The sequence below is a fragment of the Vulpes vulpes genome, chromosome 15 (assembly GCF_048418805.1).
Source record: "Vulpes vulpes isolate BD-2025 chromosome 15, VulVul3, whole genome shotgun sequence".
NCBI classification, from domain to species: Eukaryota; Metazoa; Chordata; class Mammalia; order Carnivora; family Canidae; genus Vulpes; species Vulpes vulpes.
Window position 1 is genome coordinate 93,104,352 of NC_132794.1, and position 12,322 is coordinate 93,116,673.

General features: G+C 38.5%; 1 protein-coding gene and 1 pseudogene across 3 annotated transcripts in view; both read right to left on the reverse strand.

Annotated features, from left to right (window-relative positions):
* Positions 1-10,967, reverse strand: part of PCGF6 (polycomb group ring finger 6) — a 34,450-nt gene extending 23,483 nt beyond the window's left edge. Inside the window, exons 1-7 of one of the 3 annotated variants that reach the window (XM_025993050.2) lie at positions 10,528-10,967; positions 9,621-9,720; positions 9,430-9,526; positions 8,599-8,654; positions 8,439-8,498; positions 7,241-7,349; positions 2,493-2,520 (exon numbers count right to left, since the gene is read on the reverse strand). In XM_025993050.2, coding sequence (XP_025848835.1) covers positions 2,493-2,520; positions 7,241-7,349; positions 8,439-8,498; positions 8,599-8,654; positions 9,430-9,526; positions 9,621-9,720; positions 10,528-10,884 — 807 coding nt within the window. In that variant the 5' untranslated portion in view covers positions 10,885-10,967. The remainder of the gene's footprint in view (positions 1-2,492; positions 2,521-7,240; positions 7,350-8,438; positions 8,499-8,598; positions 8,655-9,429; positions 9,527-9,620; positions 9,721-10,527) is intronic. The other 2 variants (XM_072739894.1, XM_025993067.2) reach the window with 2 other exon arrangements.
* On the reverse strand, positions 4,988-5,596 carry LOC140595723 (small ribosomal subunit protein eS12 pseudogene; annotated as a pseudogene).
* Positions 10,968-12,322: the final 1,355 nt, after the last annotated feature.

Genomic DNA, 12,322 nt, shown 5'->3' on the forward strand with positions numbered 1-12,322 from the left:
CATCCCGTGCCTACTCAGCAGGGAGCCTGCTTTTCCCTCTCTCCCCTGCTTATGCTCTCTCTGTGTTGAGAGATAAAAAAATAAATAAATAAAATCGTAAAAAATAAGCCAAAAAACCCCCAAAGTTCCCATTGGGATCTTGGCTTACTTTTTTATTTATTTACTTTTTTTTAGGCTTTATTTATTTATTCATGAGAGACACAGAGAGAGAGGCAGAGACATAGGCAGAGGGAGAAGCAGGTTCCATGTAGGGAGCCCGATGTGGCACTTGATCCTGGGACTCCAGGATCATGCCCTGGGCCAAAGGCAGATGCCCAACCACTGAGCCACCGAGGCTTCCCGGCTTAGTTACTTTTTAAAAATTTAACAGCTTTATTGAGATACAATTCATATAACATTAAATTCACCATTTTAAAGTATACAATTCAGTGGTTTTTACTTTACAGAGTTGTGCAACTCATCACCACTATCTAATTTCAGAACAATTTCATCACCCAGAAAGGAATCCCATGCCAATTAGCAGTCACTTCCAATTTCCCCTTCTCCCCCAAGACTCTGGCAACCACCAATCTATAATATTTCATGCTTCGATGAATTTCTCTGCTCTAGACATTTCACATAAATGGAATCCTGCATTATGTGAACTTTTGTGCCTGTTTTCATTTAATATTTCAAAATATTTTATCTGTGTTGTAGCACTTATCAGTACTCCTTTTTATTGTCAAACAGCACTCCATTGTGTGGATATATCATATTGTGTTTATCCATTTACCAGTTGATGTATATTTGCGTTGTTTCCAATTTGGGGTTATTTTCTCATAAATTTTTTAGTTTATTTTCCAAATCAAATCCAAATAAACTCCATACATTGTAGCTATGTCCCTTGAGACTTTTTGATTAATGTGTTATTTATATGTTTCCTCTTCATTTCTCCCTTTTATTCTCAAGAAACACAATTGTTTGTGCTATAGTTTTCCACTGCCTAGATCTGGCTTATTATATTCCTATAGTGTCATTTAACATGTTCCTTTGTCTCCTGAATTTCTTGTAAATTAGTGATTAAATCTAGGAATGTGACCAGCTTCACATCTGTTTGTTTTGGCAAGAATACTTCACAGGTGGTACTGTCATCATATTTTTCAAATGTGTGATGACTGAAACTATATAAATGTTCCAGGTCCATATCATGCTTTTGTGGAAGCAATAGGCTAATATTTCAACTTAATTTCTAGTTCTTTCGTCATGAAGTTTTTATACTGTTGGTTTGTGTGGCTACAATAGGTCATTGGATAAACATCTTTGGCAAACTATAGGAGCATGACACTGTACTTGTCCCATACAGAAACTTCTGTCACTTTCCCACCGACGATACTACTACGAAAGAAATTCCTAAAGTTAATCACCGTAAATATGATATTTTACAACTTAAAATAAGCTCAAAGTTACCAAACTTAACACTGCATTTCCTCCATCACACTGATCTCTGGGAAACATCTATAATATACTTCATCCACAGAAGTACCCATCTATTCCTATGCTTTAATTCATGTCTCTAAGCTAATGTATTCATAAAACAGTATACCCAATCAGGTATAATCCACCCAAAGTATTAGTACAGACTTCGAAAGTCACTAAAAATCTAAACAGATCAGGGACGCCTAGGTGGCTCAGCAATTGAGTGTCTGCCTTCAGCTCAGGGCGTGATCCTGGGGTCTTGGATCAAGTCCCACATCGGACTCCTTGTAGGGAGGCTGTTTCTCCCTCTGCCTATGTCTCTGCCTCTCTCTCAAGAATAAACAAACAAAAAACAAAAAAAAAAGCTTATCAAAGTCAGCGATTTCCTATATATTTGCTATCCTGAGGACTATAAGGCCTGATTTTAGCCCTTTTTTTAAAAATTACATTTTTTTAAAAAGTTACCTTTTCGAAAAAAAAAAAAAAAAAGGAAAAGTCACCTTTCCCTGCATGACTCATACTATAGGAGCAACACTGTGTACAATGGGACCTGTGATAATAGAGCCTTTAAGACAACTCTGAACTTAAGTATATTACAAAGGAGTTCGTTCTTACCTCCACCACAGACTACTCCAAAATTTCAGTAAATAATTGAAGTAACAAGTTAGGGCAGGTTACCTTGAGCCCAAAATGCAAATACAAATTTAAGCTCATATTTAACTCTGAATGCCAACTATGCAAAAAATGCTTTGAAATATTTTTAAAGTCACCAAATTAACATAGTATTTGGTTTTAGAGTTTTAAAATTTTCTCACTTGTTTCCTTAAACCACTGTACTGAATTAATAACAAATCCCTACTTAATAACTCTTTTCTCATAAACTTATTATGAAAACATTACTCAATGTACTTCACACTTCTACAATTTTTATTTACAAAATTCTACCATAATTGAAAACAATCTCCACATGATTGCTAGTCTGATTCTTAAATTGTGTACTACAGGGTCCTCCTGTGAAGTAAATGAAAATAAAATACCTTAAAATGTCCCGTGCCTTCATTAGCACTGAAAAATGAAAGCAAAATTAATCAACATTTTAAACTATACATTAAATCATAGAACACAGAAAAATAACATGAATATAAATATTTGAGGAACATCAATTTAATTTTAGAACACCATCACCTAACCCTTATGAAATTAAATGTAGTTGTCATTTCTGCCACCTACTGGTAAGGCAAAGGCAGTGTTATCCATTATTTTACACTACTTGCATACTTCCAGGAGTTAAAAGTCTATCTTTATTTATTTATTTATTTTTTTTTTAAAGTCTATCTTTAATATTTAGATTTCCCCCACATGTTGCATTCTAACATTTTTCCAATTTAAAGTAAAACTTCTATCATAATTAATGGGGTTTTTTTCTTTGTAGTAACCCTTATAAGATAGATTTCTTATAAGAAGGCTGCTAGATATCTTATTTTACTTACAGCATACTGGGCATTATTTACTCAGTTTTCTCTTCACCTCAAAGTGCAAAGAGATTTTTTGATTAAATCAATTTTGTTTATGTCATGAGGAGACAAGGGGCACTAATTTTTGTTGAGTATCTACTATGTACCAGGTATTATATTAAGTCTTCATATGGGATGAATGTTTTTCATTTAGTCCTCATAACAGCCCTGCATATCAGGTATTAGTATTTCCTTTCTATAGATGAGGAAAATTAAGCCCAGAGAGGTTTAACAACTTGCTTAAGGTCACAGAGTTATTAAAGTGATAAAGCTTCAAATTCAGGTGTACCTAGCATCAAAACCCACATTCTTTCTTCCCTATCACGTTGTGTAGAGTAGGCCAGATCACAATTGCACCTACAGAATATTCATATAATACAAATAGAGAAATATATTAAAATGTAATATACAAGCTATATTATAAAAATATTACATTAACATAAATGTTATATATATGGATATAAGAGAAACCTAAGATACATAATATAAGCTCAGAAGTATAAAATAAAATATCCTATTTGTTACAAGAATTATCTATAGAATCCATGATTCATGGTCATTGGGCTTCTGCTTAGGCACCTGAAGAGATAGATGTTTATGTGCCAAGACAGTTCATTCCATTTGTGGGCCACTTTGTTAGAAATTGCTTGCTAACACTGAAGTAAGTATGTTTCTCCCTTTAAGTCACACTCACTAGTCCTAGTTTTGCCTTTTGGTACTCTTGTTTACAAGACCCAATCTTTCTTTTATATGATAACCTTCTAAAGATCTGAAATGAACTTAAGGGGCTTATGATTGTGTTCTCTTCTTCACACTAGTTTTGTTCCTTCCCTTACCACATATGACATGGTTCTCAAACCTTTTACTATTCTTGTTATACCTCAGCTTACCAACATCTCTCTTAAAATGTAGTGTCCAGAGCTGAACATAAAACTCTAGTTGGATTAATAGGCATACAGTTGGATATCACCTCCTTGGTTCACTAAATACTACTGAGTTTAAGATTGCACAAAATTTTTGCTGTATCACACTTATCTCATGTGAGTCCATTTTCCTCACTAGGTACATGTACATAGTACAGCACCACAGACTACTTTAACTTTTATTTTTGAATGAGCCTGCATTATTTCAATGTTCATATATTGATAATAGTTTAGACATGGTAGGAATACCATAAATTGATACTTAGAACAATCCTGTTCGTTGCTATTATAAATTCCCAATTTAGAAACACAGAAACTGATAAGAGAAGTTCAGCTACATCCCAAGGATTATATACCTTGAGTTACTGAGACTCTTCAAAGTCTATGCTTTCTATACATACTGTACTGCCTGTCTGAAGCTATTTATTTTTATAATCTTCTACTTTATACACAGAAACTGAAGAAGAAAAAAAAGAACTACATGATTATCTAAAGGCATACCCAAATTAGGGGGGGAATCTAACTTCATATTTTAGTGTTTGAAAAATCACTGTTCACAGGCTGAACCTACCTCGGTTTTTTTGCTCTTCTAGCTTAAGTGCGGTCAATGGCTGGACCAAATTTGCTTTTGTACTTGCATCAGGTTAAAACTCACCTGCCACTTGTCCTGTCATGAAAGGGCTGCCTATGGGTTACCCTCAGTAGCCTGACTTTTGTGGTAACATCAGAGCTCTTCCATGTAGTTAACTCTGGGGACTGGTGACTTCAAACGGATTCTTTGCCTCTGGAAGCTTTCTTTCAAAAGAACTCCTTGCCACACTGGAAGCTTTCTTCCCCTCAACCAGTTGAAAATAGATAAAGGGCTATATTATTAGTAGACTACTCATCATAATCATCAACATAAAAGGTTCAATTCTTTCTTTTTACAGATAGGGAAGCTGAACCTCTGAGAAGTTAAAAACTAAAAGTTCCATGAGGGCAAAGGCCATGGCTGACTTATTCAAACTGTATTCTCAACAACTAGCAGAATGTTGAGCTGGTATATATAGCAGGACTTTAGTAAACATCTTGTGAATAAACAAAAAGCAATTTGTTAATGTTTACAAAGCCAGATAACGGAGAAGCTAGGATTTAAACCTAGATTCTTTATTCCAAATGAGGGCTCTTTTTTTCCTTTTTTTTTTTTTTTTTTGGAATAAGAACCAAGTTTTTTATTTGTTCATTTCTTGCATTGGAAATATTCCTTGATGACATCCTCATCAGCCTGAGATTCTTTTGCCATAGTCCTTAACAACCACACATTGCAACCAACCACTTACAGGGTTTTCCCTTTCTGTCAGTTTTATAGAGGCCCACACATTTCCCTAGTTTCATGCTGTCATCAACCTTAATTAGGTTGATCTGATGTTCAGCATAAAGGGCCTCCACCAACTTGACACACATAGGCTCATCACAGTTGGATGCAGGCACACAGATAGGCCTGGTGCTTGTCTAGGCTTTGGCAGCTTCGCAAATTCCACGTGCTAGGCCAGCACAGATGAGAGTGGTCTTCTGCACCTCTTATAAAGCAGTATTAATGTCTATTACGCAATCCAGCAGCAATGCTTTCCTCGGCATGGCAGTGGGTTTCTGGTGGACCTGAATCAAGTCCACCTGAGCCTCAGCCTCCCTGAAACTCGTAACCAGGAAAGCACACGAGGGCTCTTTTTTCTACAGCAGGGAATGTACTAATAATGTAATAAGTGTGGTAAGTGGTAATGACTGCTTTGAGTACTGTGGTCAAGTCTCGCTCATCAGAAAGCCTGCCATGATTAATTATTGATTTCTGCAGTGGGCAAAGGAAGAGGTAATGGTGGCATACTCAATATATATTTGCTATCTTTGCATCCCTGTCACTTTTCAAAATATGTATTATTAGCATTTTCTTATATGTCCTTCCAAGAATAGTCTGTGCAGGTATAACATGTATATGCACATATTTTCCACCACTCTCTTTAAAATAAATAGGCACACACTATGTATTCTCTTATTTTGGAGATTGTTCCATATCAGCACATACACTATTATATTAGCACATACGTGCTATACACCATTATTTAACCAGATCTCTTTTTGGACATCTAGATTGGAACACATTCCTTATCAGAAATTGCTGGTTTAAAGTTTGGGATTACATAGTTTCTGTTCATTCCTCCAAAGGGATTTTTATTTCATTATCAACCACTACTACATGGGATTTGTGTAGGCATGAGAAACGTTTTTGGCCTCTTAAGGGTCCTTAATATCAGTTGAGAACATAGGGTGACTACATAAAGGGATAAATACAACATAGCACAAGTTAGATACTAAATAAGTGATATAGGGAACCTAAAATTATAAGGAGGAAATAGCTGAAAAGTAGAATAGTCATCGTGACATAAAATGGAAAATCTAGATTTTCTAAAAAAGGCGTTTTAGTTTATTCTGAAAACTAAGTATTTTGAAAACTGTAGTTTGATACATGCCAACTCTGTTATCATGATAGTGTTTAACAATGTTGCACTATAAGGGAGTATACCATATGCTACATACAATGTTTGAAAGAAGCAATGTATATGAATTGGAAAGATACCCAATACTTTAGAACACAATTTGGCAAAACCAAGCAAAGTTAAAAACAAACATATGCTAACACTTAGCAAATCTGTACTCTTAGAGAACTATCTCACATATATACAAGAAGATATGTACACAAGTATTTAAAGCAACATTGTTTATAATAACAAAAACACCTAGATATAAGCTAAATATTCAACAGTACAAGAAAAAGATAAATTATGTTATACTTATTTTAAGGGAATACCAGGCAATGGTTAGCATGAATGAACTAGAGCTACAAATTTTCACGTGGATGAATCACACAATGTTGAGTGAAAAAAAGTTGGAAAAAAAAAAAAAAGCAAGTTGGAAAACAGTGATACCATTTAAAGTTTTTAAATGGACAAAAGCAATTCTACATATTGCTTAAGCATTGATACATGAGATAAACATATTTTAAAAACCATGGGAATGGCAATCATTATTTTTAGAACAGTGGTTATCAACCTCTAAGAAAAGTGGGAGTGAACTGGAAGAGGTAGCCAAAGGACTTCCACTATGCTAGCGTGGGTTATTTCTTAAGCCAGATGATGGTGATACAAATGGTTGTAGTTCTTTAGATCTTTTTCTAAGTCTTAGATTTTTCATGATTAATTTTTAAAAGGATATCAGAAAAATTTGATTTTACCTGAGTTCAGGATGATTTCATAATGTTGGAACTTACCAAATTCTTTATTTTAAGGTTAAGAGGTATAGGTTTAGGATACTCACCCAATGAACTCTAGTAATAAAGACATATCAAGTTCAGGTGGAATACGAAACACTGATTCTAAGACTTTCTTAGATCTTCCTTTGCTTGAGGGAACTGGCTGTGGAACAGCTATTTAATAGCCAAAGAAAAAAGTTGAATTAGAATACAAATTTCACAAATTGAGATCTCTGAAAAATAATTACAGATATTATAACTACACTGACGATTTAAGAGATCATAAAGCGCTCAATCTCCTTTTCTTTAATAACATTAACTAATCTGTCAAAACCGGTGAAATTGCTCCTGGGGATCACTCCACAATGGAAGGCAGACAGACATATGTAGCTGGTTTACCAGGGCCACAGAGAGAGCTCATCATAACACAACATATATACACACTACTATGTGCCAGGGTTCAGGGCTCATACTTAGCATTGTATATGCACATTCTCATTTAAGCCTTATTATAATCCCATAACAAAAGCATACTGCTACTTTTTTTTTTTTTTTTACAGTTAAAACTATAAAGAAACTGAGATTACTGTTTAAGTGAGATTAGGCAATATATAGCAAGTGGAAGAACAAAGATTTAAATACACATTTATCTAACTTCTATACTGTGACATTACCATGATCACAAAAACTATTTGAACAGTTACTATGTTCCAGGCACCGTTTTAAGTGCTTTGCATTACCGAACGCATCCTTATAATAATTTCATGAAGTGCTATCACTATCCCTACTTTATAGATGAGGAAATTGAGACATTTTTAAAAAAGATTTATTTATTTATTTATTCAGAGAGAGCGAAAGAGAGGCAGAGACACAAGCAGAGAGAGAAGCAGGCTCCATGCAGGGAGCCCGACGTGGGACTCGATCCCGGGTCTCCAGGATCACACCCCGGGCTGCAGGCGGCACTAAACCGCTGCGCCACCGGGGCTGCCCTGGAAATTGAGACATGGAAGTAATTTGCCAAAGTCACACAGAAAGTAAAGTGGCAGAGGTAGGATCAAACTCAGAAAATCTAGCTCCAGAGCCTATACTCTTTAATTTTCTATACATAATTAAGTTGGATTATACTACATCATTACCTTCATAATCTCTCTCTTTGATCATAAAATAACCAGCTATCACCAAAAAGAACCTCAAAGGGAGTAAATTTTATTGAGTTAGTATTCTTTAATCTATAAATACATTATGATATACACCCAAACTTACCAGGTTTAGGTACTTCTAGACCTCTTTCTTTATAGAAATCATGCATTTGCTTTTTTTCTCCTAAAAAATGATAAAACACAGACTAAATTACACTTAAAATGTAACTAGGAGAGTTAGCAGAGATGCTGGGATTCAAAACTATGTAATAAAACAAACTTACTTTCCTCTAGATTGATCACTAATTTGTACACTATGTCTTGTAATTGTCGATCCAACCTAATAAAAGGAAAGGATGGAGAATACCTCAGAATTCAGCAAAATGCATTTTGGTACAGAGTGAGAATGAATGATGCTCTTTGCAACTGTTTTGTCTTGGGAGTGGATAACTCCTTTTTCAGAGGTGAATTACTTTTAGGTAGCACTGGTTCTCACCTGAGATAACCTCAAGTAATTAGTTATATGTAATCATAAGTAATCATAGATTCTTGAATGGTTTGCTAAACTGTTCCACGTGTACTGGTCTTATTCCCTTGCAGAGACTGTATTTTGAACTTTTGTGCATCATCTGCAAAGCATTCTTCTATAAAGGTAATAAAAGTGTAATAGTATACGCTGAACAAATGAAAGCAATCCACTTTTATTTAGTATGTTTCTTCCCTTGGGAAACGGAGTATGAACTGAAAATTTGAAGAAAAAAAAAAAAACCACAATGACCTATGACAAACAGGTTTTTCTAAAGAGGCCAGTCGTTTCAGGCATTAGTTTTAAAAAGTGGAGTTCTAAATATCCCCAAAACGACAAGCCTAAACTAGCCTCATTAACTTGACTGATGGAATTAGAATCCTCAAAAAGAGAGGCCTGTGCTTTTTTATTTTTTTGTTCCCAGCAGCTATCACAGTGCCTGGTACACAGTAAGTGTTCTGTATGTATTTCAGAGAATATGTAGTTCCCTTTTTGAAACAGGTCAAGAATTTATTCCCAACTACACAACTAGAAGCTTCCAGAAAAAGTGTATTTAAAAATACAATTTCTGGTTATATATTTCTCTTACCTTATGTTATAAAGAGGTTGTGTCTGATGTACTACTATGTTGCATTTTGGACATCTGTTGCTATAGTAAAAATGTCTTACAATGCAGCTTTTACAAACTGTTGAAAAAGAAAATGTTTACATTAGGATGCTTTAAACCCATTTCAAAAACTGAATGAATGTATTTATTCGAAATGTGAACTATATGCTTACACGTATGAAGGCATTCTGTAATGGTAGTTGCGTCTATTAAGTAACCTTTGCAAATGGAACACAAGATGTATGGTGTCAGCTCAGAGAGATTAATCAGGCGCTGCAAATGCAATGGAAATAGTTTTAAAAACGCAAGTCCCTGCCTTCTCAAGTTCTTAAAGGCATAATCCCCATATTTCATTATGAACAATGTGTCTTGCTTTGCAACACGGAAACATGTTGCAGTACCTCCAACCTTTCAAAATCCTGCCGAAAGTTACAATAACAATACAAACCAATGTTTCAAAAAAAGATTTCATTCTTTCGGATATATCGTGTATTGCCTGATGAGGGGCGTCTCCCTTCACCAATGACTTACAAAATGGGCAAACTTTCCAGATACTGATGTTTACGCCTAATGTATCGATTCTGAGCGGCTAGGTGTTGCCCAGCTTGGTAGAATATGCGCTACCACATTAAAAAAACCAACCAACCAACCAAACAAACAAACAAAAAAACAAAAAACCCTTCCCAAGCAAGAGGCTGAGGAGACGGGGAAGGTACCACCCTCTCAGCCTCCGTCAGAAATGGACTGGTTTTCCTGTCCGACTGTAAGCTGTCGCAAGGCAGGCGCCCTACACCGCTGGCGCCCACCCGCCTGGCATAACTGAATGATTATTTACAGAGAAACCGAGCGGGACTCGGGGAGCCTCAGTGGTCGGCAGGGAATCGGGCGCGGAGCCGCGGAGCCACACGCCTGGGCAGGTTGAGAGGGAGGGGTGAGGTGGACGCCGAGCGCCCGAGGCTGCAGGGCGAGCTGCCGACGCGGCCCGGCGCCGAGACGGGAGGGCTGCCTGGGCCCCTCAGGCCCCTCAGGCCCCTCAGGCTCCTCAGGCCCCTCAGGCCCCTCAGGCCCCGCTACCAATACCTCCTCCTCGTCCTCGGAGTCCGGCCGACCCCCCTCCAGCCTCAGCGAGAAGTGGCTCATCTCTTCCTCCTCCTCCTCCTCCTCTTCCTCCAGCTCCTCATCTTCTTCCAACTCGTCGTCCTCGTCCTCGAAGCGGCCCCTCAGGCGGCCCAGGCTGCGCTCCGGCTCCAACTCCGGGGGCCGGGAGCCCGAGCAGCCTGGAGCCCCCGCCTCGGGCAAGGGCGGCGGGCCCTCCTCACACGCTGCGGGTGCCGGGGTGAGAGCAGGCGGGGAGACGGCAGGCGGGGGCGGCATGGCTCCAGCGCCCTCGGCCTGGCCGACGCCCGCGCTGCCGGCGGCCACCGAGACCCTCTCCATGCGGGGGGCAGAGACCCGGGGAGACGAACCCCGGCGGCTGGGTAGCGCGGGAGTTCTGCCTACCTGCCTGGGCTGCCAGTGCGCAGGCGCGGGAGACCTGCAGGGCCCGCTGGGAAATGTGGTTCACCGCCCCTCACCTAGACCTGGGCGGCGTGCGCGGAGCTGCTCTGCACAGAGGGCGGGGCTTGCGGGTCGCGTTTAGAAGAATCTCACCCGAGGCTGACCATCTCTTTATTTCCTTTTTTTTTGTTTTTTTTTTTTTTTAAGTAATCTCTGTACCCAAACTGGGGCTCGAACTTGCAAACCTGAGATCAGAGTCTCGGGCTCTACCGGCTTAGCGAACCCGACACCCTTTACTCTCTTTTAAAAATGACAAAATTGGTACCGTTCCAAACAGCAGTATTCTGTCTGCATCAATTGATGCGCAGAACACTGAAATAGGTAATATAATGATGTATTATGAACAATAATTCAAATTTGAGTAGCGATTGTGCATTTCTTTCATCCAAGATTATTTCCCTTAGAAGGTATGACGTCTGTTTTGAAATACGTACGTTTATTTATTTGGAGGAATTCAATCTTGTATTGCCACAGGATGGAAATTTAATTGCCATTCGAAGACCATACACGAGTCCTCATCACATAGAGGGAAGTCCATCATATTTAGTTCAACAAGCATTTACTGGAAGTCTGCTGTAGCAGAAACAGGCCTATTCACGAACGTCCACCCCCAACTCCAATTTTTTTTAGGGAAGGTATTTGGGGTTGGTGTATTTTATTCTTGCTTACGAACATAGAGCCAGCTAATGTCAAGATGCTTGCAAGCCACATTCAGAAAGGAGTCAAACGCTACTTTACAAAATAATGCTGAGGGAAAAATCACATTTGAAAGACAATGTGTGTTCGCTGAGTAAAATTAATGCTAATTTGGAGGATGCCTGGGTGGCTCAGCGAATTAAGCGAATTAAGCGCCTCTGCCTACCACACAGGTGATAATCCCAGGATCCTGGGATAGGAGGCCTGCATCAGTCTCCCAGCTCAGTGGGGAGCCTGCTTCTGCCTCTCCCCCAGCTCACGCTCTCTCTCACTCGCTCTCTCAAATAAAAAAATCTTTTTTTATTTTTATTTTTTATTTTTTTTTAATTTTTATTTATTTATTTATGATAGTCACAGAGAGAGAGGCAGAGACACAGGCAGAGGGAGAAGCAGGCTCCATGCAGGGAGCCCGACGTGGGACTCGATCCGGGGTCTCCAGGATCACACCCCAGGCTGCAGGCGGTATTAAACCGCTGCGCCACCGAGGCTGCCCTCAAATAAAAAATCTTTAAAAAAAAAAAAAATTAATGCTAGGGATTCCTGGGTGGCTCAGTGGTTGAACATTTGCCTTTGGCTCACGGTGTGATCCCGGAGTTCTGGGATCGATTCCCACATTGGCTCC